This window comes from Electrophorus electricus, chromosome 6 (genome assembly GCF_041902795.1).
Source record: "Electrophorus electricus isolate QZ-2024a chromosome 6, ASM4190279v1, whole genome shotgun sequence".
Lineage (NCBI taxonomy): Eukaryota > Metazoa > Chordata > Actinopteri > Gymnotiformes > Gymnotidae > Electrophorus > Electrophorus electricus.
The window spans coordinates 33,951,460-33,959,555 of NC_137502.1; the positions used below are offsets into that span (position 1 = coordinate 33,951,460).

Sequence of the window (8,096 nt, forward strand, 5' to 3'; positions counted from 1 at the left end):
CAGTTTGTACTTCACTCATATACAAAAGCTCCCATGTAAACACGGTTACTGTAGCACAAAGGCCAGGAAACACATGTTCTCCGAGACGTGCCAAGCTATTTCGTCCCGCTAAGAAGTCTTTTTGCCCCGTTTGCAATGTGCAATGGTGCATTGTGCTATTATAATGAATTACACGGATACAACATTTTAAACCTACAAAACACACCTTTCAGCCCACAGGTTGTAGCCGGAGTACAACTATGAGTGCACCAATATGTTGCCATTGCAGAAAGCAAGGAGGAATTTTTCCATAGCATTCTATTTTAGGGCGATTGTCCGTCACAACACACAGCAGACAGAAGAACGTTCAAAGGGTAAGGTAGGGACACGGCATTCTCAGACACTGAGATGGTCTTCTCAAAAGCAAGGGGAAGAGATCACGAACAGTCACGAGGTCGTGTAGCTCTATGACCTAACCATCCACGCCCACGTTCTCTTCCCCTAGCATCAGTCATGATGATCTCAGCCCCTTCAGCGGGGCAGCCTACGGGAATTGGGGTACACTGGGCCAGCGTTTCCTGGTCTGTGTTCTGGTCCAAGTAGAGGATTGTGTTGGAAAGGCAGGAAGGGGTGGGACGACCGTGCTGCCACTCATTTCCCCTGGTATTAGAAACCCAAACCTCCACCCCCCGAGTCTCATCTCACTGTGCAGCTGGGCAACGCAGCACAAAAGCACTGGCACACTGTCAGATAGTGACAGAGAGAAGCATGCACATGTTCTTCTCTCTGTCTCTCTCTCTCTCACACACACACCCACACACCTTGCTTACCCTTGTATCAGCCCAAACACACAAAGGAACTGGGTGTGTGTTTGCATGAAGTGTAACAGGCACACCCAGCCATGCACAGGCACACTCCCTCTAGCGGCACGTACGTACACACACACACACACACACACACACACACACACACACACACACACACACACCCTCCCTCTAGTCAGAAAACTCACAACGAGTTTGCATTTCAGCCTCAGAGAGCAGTGTACATCCATAATCGCTGTGACACAAGCATGGGTCAAGCACAGAGAGAAAGCCTTCAGACAAGGATGTGGGAAAAAGCAAGACAAAACAGTGAACGCCTTACAGGTTAGCACACATGCTAGCTAACCATACTGGTGGGGCTGTGCCTAGCCATCATGGTTTCCCTGGAGACCGGAATATGCCAGAACCTCAGCTGATTAGCATATCGCACATCAACAAAATTACAGAACTGCAGGCAGCTAGCCTAGCCACTGAATGGTCCATGCTAATGGCACTAGTGCACTGGTACAGGAGCTTGAAGCACCAGTGACATTATATATTATTTAGTCCTGAAATGTCTTCATGCCTGGTACCCACAACATAACTGGATTCCCATCAATGCCTGAAAGAGTGATATGTGCTGAAATGAGCTATTTCTACATAATTTAGAAAGCAGTTTATTACGTGCTGATGTAGGATCTATGTTGTGTCCCAGTGGTCATGACTACTAAGTCAATGACTGTCACACCTAAGCATAAGTGGTCCCAGATCAGAAGCAATACCTGCTTGTCCTGATGGACTAACACACCCCGATGCTCGCTAGCTGGCGTTTCTCCGGCTCTCCTTTGTGCGTTAAACCTTGGAGGCAAAATGGGGTCAATTACTGTTTTCCACACACCAGCTTTAATTATTTCATTTCCTCTAGAGTCTTTTTGCACATGCACATTTTTCAAAAGGTTATATATGCTTGCTTTTGTCAGGGAGTACTACAGCACGGCAATAAGCCCAGTTACAAACAGCCTTGGATTAAACATTCAGGCTCAAGGTGATAGACTGACAGATAATAAGGCCATTTTGAAAGCAGAACATGAGGTGTAGATTCCTACAGCTCAGGTAGAAGTAGGGGTTAGCTTCTCCCTTGGGGCCAGACTCTACGAAGCACTAAAACACACACACACAGAGTGGATTGCTAAAGCTCAGGTAGAAGTAGAATTGGCTTCTCCCTTGGGGCTAGACTCTTTCTCATTAGCCCTTACACTCTCTCTCTCTCTCTCTCACACACACACACACACACACACACACACACACACACACACACACACACACACACACACACACACATACACACACACACACATACACACACAAATCTTTTTAGGGGTCATATAGTATGTGTTTCCTGTGTTACAGCTCCATTGTGTAGTCAATAATAGATGTCAGTGTTCAGTGTACTGGATATACTGTGTGGCCCGAGTGGCATTTTCCACCCTGTGTGCCTCCTTTTCTTCATTTCAATAACTGTATTTCCCAAAGGACAGAGCAGTTATACATGCCACTTTAATGGTATACCCTATGCTGAAGTAATTAATATACCAGTGCCAGCCAATGGTCATTTACAATTCACATTATCACAAAAGGAAAACAAACGGTTGTCTTAAAACATACACCTGCATATTTTTCTGTCAGCTTGTGGGTATAAACATAGATTTAATGAATATCTTCTTTAGCAGTTAAGTTTCAGCTGGTGCTCACAGCTCCCCCAGGTGGATCATGTTTGCCATTGAGCAGCATTTATATTGTCCAAATAAGGACACCTCCAATTGGTGGTTTTTAAGCCAGACAACAATGAGCAAGCACAGATACAAAGCACAGGGGCACTCAGAGCGCCATGTAAATGACAGGCTATACTGCTGCACTGTGCTGAAATCAGCTCTCCTCAACTGGCACTGGGCTCATCGTTACAGAGCCAGAACCACAAAAGGAAGGGATTCAATGCCAAACTCCAGCCTGCTGCTAATGTGAAAGGTTTGGAAGAAGAAAACAACAATGACTCAACAAAATCTGCAGCTCATTTTAAAACACACCGAAAAGGTTCCGCCATCAACAGCTAGGGTGACGTTTTATTTACGATTTTAAACTTTTAAAAAAACCTGACATTCAAAACATGACATTATGTCATACAGAATGGATGTAACTGCGAGTATTTAGTGTGAAAACCAGGCCAATCCAATTCAATCAGCGTCCACATGAATCATGCATGCCCTGAAAATGTGTTTTCCCTTCTTAGTGCACAGATGAAAAGGATTAGAGACAATGACATGAACAGATTAAAACATTAACAAATGAACAATAAAAATAAATTAAAATGTCGAAATAAATTACATTTTAAAACAAATTTCAACTTGTCTGTCACAAATAAACTTCTTCGTTATAATACTTCAAGAAAACCCTTTTAGAACTAACAAAAAGGTACATAATACATTATTCATATTATTATTATACACCGATATATTTAATTTGGGTCTTTCCCTGCAATCCCAGTATGACTGAAGATTGCATTCTGGGTAGGTATCAGTTGTCACACCCCTCCCCCTTACTTCATCTTTTTTTCTTTTTTTCTTTTTTTTTTTGGTCTTGCCAACTGGTCTTCTCTTCTCCCTTCATCATCTGTGGATATTGACACTTCTTTCCCTCTGGTTGGATATCCTGCCCTTCCGGTCTTAAGAAAACGTTGCCATACCTGTAGCAGAATTTACACTTCAAAACGCTTACTGAAGGGACAAACAGACAGGAGGAAAAACTAAATGAAGCCTACAAATCCAGAATCGCACTCTTAAGATAGTTAATGCAGGAAGACATAAACTCTTGGGTCTGTAAACAACTCATGGTTGCAGTTTACAGAATATAAAGTAAGAATACATTATGTTCTTTTAACAAAACCAGCACATACAACTGAGTCTCTGGAGACAAACCCTTATGCTATTGTTCTCTCCTATATGTCAGAGCTCCTCAAAGCCCGGTCCAGGAACAGCCGTGAGGACTCCTCAAAGCCCAGTCCAGGAAAAGCCGTGAGGACTCCTCAAAGCCCGGTCCAGGAACAGCCGTGAGAACTCCTCAAAGCCCGGTCCAGGATTAGAGTACATCCCCCATACTGACACACCCAATTTGGCCTGACCCTGCTGAGTTCAATGAGGCATGTTGAAGCAGGGAACAAATTAAACTAAGCAGCTGAGTGGCCCTCCAGCGCAGGGAGAGAGATCCGCTCCTTTATAAATAACAGCACGTTCATAAATCTCCTTTTATGAGCCTTTTCAATTAAATGCAGTGCATTACAGGTGATGAGCCAAACTCAGGACTGACGTGCAATAAATCTGTACAGGCTCTGAGAGTGTGGGCACTGAGCTGCTGATATCTGGGTTCTGAGAGTATGGGATCTGCAATGGAGGAGCTGTGCTGGCCCATGAATGGAGTGTATACTCATTCTGCTGCCTGTGATACCACTCAAAAAAAATCTCCATAAAATCTCCAAATCTCTGGGGGGAGAGGGGGAGGGAGAGAGAGAGAGAGAGGGAGAGAGAGGGAGAGAGAGAGAGAGAGAGAGAGAGAGGGAGAGAGAGAGAGAGAGAGACAGGAGTGGGGGGTTGCTGAGAGCAAAATGGCCTTGTAGTTGGCCTCTCTTTTCCCATCTTCTCTCTCTCTCTCTCTGTTCCTTTGTTTCTCTCCCCAGCTCGCCCCTCTCCTGCTCTGTCTCTCGTTCTCTTCCTGCCTCCCCCATCTCTCTGCAGGGGCATCATGGATGAAAGGTTGGCGTGGTCCAACTGAGTAGAGCTCAGACAGAGGCTCCGTTAAAACACAGACTCCCTGCTCCCTGGACACCACGAGCGCTCGCATAAATATTGATGGTTCAGTAAAGCCGCAGGCTACGCTATTCCTTCTCACACACACACACACACACACACACACACACACACACAGTAGATGAAAAGACAAGAAGCAACAGAGCAAGACATGAAGTGCTAACTGAGATGAGTGATATTCAGTAAAGATGTGTGAGAAGCTTCCCTGGGTGTGTGTATGAAAGAACGCGTGCATGATAACGGAAGCCTCCGAATTGAGTTGTTACTCAGTCCTTCAAAAGAAATATACAGAGCTGTATTTCTGCATTTCCTGACTACATCTGAATGAGTCAGTCGATACGAGAATGCCCCATTATTCAACAAAATAGAAACACATAAATAAAAAACCCAGAATAAAAACAAATAAACAAGACTTAAAATGTGTCAAGTAAGAAGATTCAGTAAAAAAATGTTTTTATGTCCCTCAATAGTCTCAAGGAATATGGTTGATTATAGGTGTACAAATGAGAGAAACCTATGTAACTACCAGTAGGGGGCACTGTTGACAGCTGAACTGACCCCACTCTATGCAATAGCTGTGGATAAGAACAGGAAAGTGTTTATGGTAAAGCCACTGTGTTGTGGAGCTTGCTCAGCTGTACAGAACTTGGCAACGGAAATACAAAAGTTTTCTATCCCAAACTCTCATTCACATCCACGCACTCACCGTATGTGCGTGACAAGCACACACACGTACACGCACACATTCACACTCTGGTCTAGTTGAAGCAGCACAGCAGAGAGCCAGAGGTGTTCTCTGGGCTCTGGAACTTTCCAGAGGTGGGTGTGTCCACGCACTCAGCGATGAACAGGTGCAGGTCTGACACATGGGGTTGCTCCTGGGCTTGTTGCTGTAGACAAACATATGCGTGCAATTAAAGGTTGCATCATCCTCTCTCTCTCTCTCTCTCTCTCCCTCCCTCCCTCCCTCCCTCTCTCTCTCTCTCGACTCACAGTGATGGTGTCGTAGGCACCGGTGATGAGGGCGATGAAGAGCGAAAGCACCATGTAGATGAAGAGTGAGATGAAGGTGTAGAGATAGACCTGGCTGAACAGCCACACCAGGGTGCCGCTGCGCTCCACCTCCGAGAACGTGGCGAACATGTCATCTCCGTTTATCAGAGAGAACAGACACTCCGACACTCTGGACAGAGAACGGAACTGAGATGGAGAGAGAGAGAGAGAGAGAGCACAGGTGAGTGAAAGAGTGAGTGGGGAGGGGGAGCAGACAGGGAGGTTACTTTGGCATTTTGAGTACAAACCAAAGTTATTTGAGTGGTGAGAGTTTGTGTGTGTGTAAGGGTGTTACAAAGCAGGATGTGATAGATTGTGTGTTACTTTAGCATGTAAGGACATGACAGAGAGTGAACATGTCAGAGTATATTAGCTTTGTGTGAATGGGTGTGTCAGAGTGTGTCAGTGAGCATGTTGCCTTAGCTTGGTTGGATGAGTGAGTGTGTGTATGGGGTGTCTTTAGTGTAGTAGGATCTATTACAATGTGTTACTTTAGCATGGTAGGGTGTGTTACTGTTGCGTGGTAGGGTGTGTTACAGTGTGTTACTGTTGTGTGGTAGGGTGTGTTACAGTGTGTTACATTAGTGTGGTAACGTGTTGCAGTGCCTTACTTTAGCGTGGTAGCGTGTGTTACATCGCATTACATTAGCGTGGTAGAGTGTGTTACAGCGTGCTATTTTAGCGTGGTAGGGTGTGTTGCAGTGTATTAATATGTTACTTTAGCGTGGTAGTGTGTATTAGTGTGTTACTTTAGCGTGGTAGTGTGTGTTAGTGTGTTACTTTAGCGTGGTAGTGTATGTTAGTGTGTTACTTTAGCGTGGTAGCGTATGTTACTTTAGGGTGGTAGTGTGTGTTAGTGTGTTACTTTAGCGTGGTAGTGTGTGTTAGTGTGTTACTTTAGCGTGGTAGTGTGTGTTAGTGTGTTACTTTGGCGTGGTAGTGTATGTTAGTGTGTTACTTTAGCGTGGTAGCATGTGTTAGTGTGTTACTTTAGCGTGGTAGTGTGTGTTGCAGTGTGTTACTTTAGCGTGGTAGTGTGTGTTAGTGTGTTACTTTAGCGTGGTAGTGTGTGTTGCAGTGTGTTACTTTAGCGTCTTTAGCGTGGTAGTGTGTGTTAGTGTGTTACTTTAGCGTGGTAGTGTGTGTTAGTGTGTTACTTTAGCGTGGTAGTGTGTGTTGCAGTGTGTTACTTTAGCGTGGTAGTGTGTGTTAGTGTGTTACTTTAGCGTGGTAGTGTGTGTTGCAGTGTGTTACTTTAGCGTCTTTAGCGTGGTAGTGTGTGTTAGTGTGTTACTTTAGCGTGGTAGTGTGTGTTAGTGTGTTACTTTGGCGTGGTAGTGTGTGCTGCAGTGTGTTACTTTAGGGTGGTAGTGTGTGTTAGCGTGTTACTTTAGCGTGGTAGCGTGTGTTAGCGTGTTACTTTAGCGTGGTAGCGTGTGTTAGCGTGTTACTTTAGCGTGGTAGCGTGTGTTAGCGTGTTACTTTAGGGTGGTAGTGTGTGTTAGTGTGTTACTTTAGCATGGTAGTGTATGTTAGTGTATTACTTTAGCATGGTAGTGTGTGTTAGTGTATTACTTTAGCGTGGTAGTGTGTGTTAGTGTGTTACTTTAGCGTGGTAGTGTGTGTTAGTGTGTTACTTTAGCGTGGTAGTGTGTGTTAGTGTGTTACTTTAGCGTGGTAGTGTGTGTTAGTGTGTTACTTTAGCGTGGTAGTGTGTGTTAGTGTATTACTTTAGCGTGGTAGTGTATCTTAGTGTATTACTTTAGCATGGTAGTGTGTGTTAGTGTGTTACTTTAGCGTGGTAGTGTGTGTTAGTGTGTTACTTTAGCGTGGTAGTGTGTGTTAGTGTGTTACTTTAGCGTGGTAGTGTATCTTAGTGTATTACTTTAGCATGGTAGTGTGTGTTAGTGTGTTACTTTAGCGTGGTAGGGTCCCAGGACGATCCAGCCACAGAAACAGTAGCCCATGTAGATGGCTGCGACGCAGCAGCAGAAGCGGATCACGTTTGGGAACGCGGCTCTCAGAGTTATGATCAGAATCTGCACAAGGGACACAAAGCACAAACACATATATGCAAATATACTAAAATCTTTACATCATCAGGGAACCGCCCAGTACAAACACATAACCAAATATATTAAAATCTTTACATTATCAGGGAACCGCCCACTACAAACACATAACCAAATATATTAGAATATTAACATTACTGGTGAATAGCACACTGATGCCAACAAAATGTTATCGTCAGTCTAATTTAACATTGGGGATTTTTACTGTGTTTTTGCTGGGTTGGATCGCCCACAACTATATTACTCTGGTTAATGTTAAAGACAATCATCCTAAAATATCAAACAAACAAGTACCCAGGTTGGCCCTGGTTTACAACTGCATGCAGTTTAAT

At 44.3% G+C, this 8,096-nt stretch overlaps 1 protein-coding gene across 1 annotated transcript in view; it reads right to left on the reverse strand.

Moving 5' to 3' along the window:
- Nucleotides 1-2,321: 2,321 nt before the first annotated feature.
- mcoln1b (mucolipin TRP cation channel 1b) overlaps nucleotides 2,322-8,096 on the reverse strand; it is a 12,001-nt gene continuing 6,226 nt past the window's right edge. The window contains exons 11-13 of the mRNA XM_027022043.3: nucleotides 7,609-7,731; nucleotides 5,633-5,839; nucleotides 2,322-5,529 (exon numbers count right to left, since the gene is read on the reverse strand). Of these exons, the coding sequence (XP_026877844.2) occupies nucleotides 5,398-5,529; nucleotides 5,633-5,839; nucleotides 7,609-7,731 (462 nt within the window). The 3' untranslated portion in view covers nucleotides 2,322-5,397. The remainder of the gene's footprint in view (nucleotides 5,530-5,632; nucleotides 5,840-7,608; nucleotides 7,732-8,096) is intronic.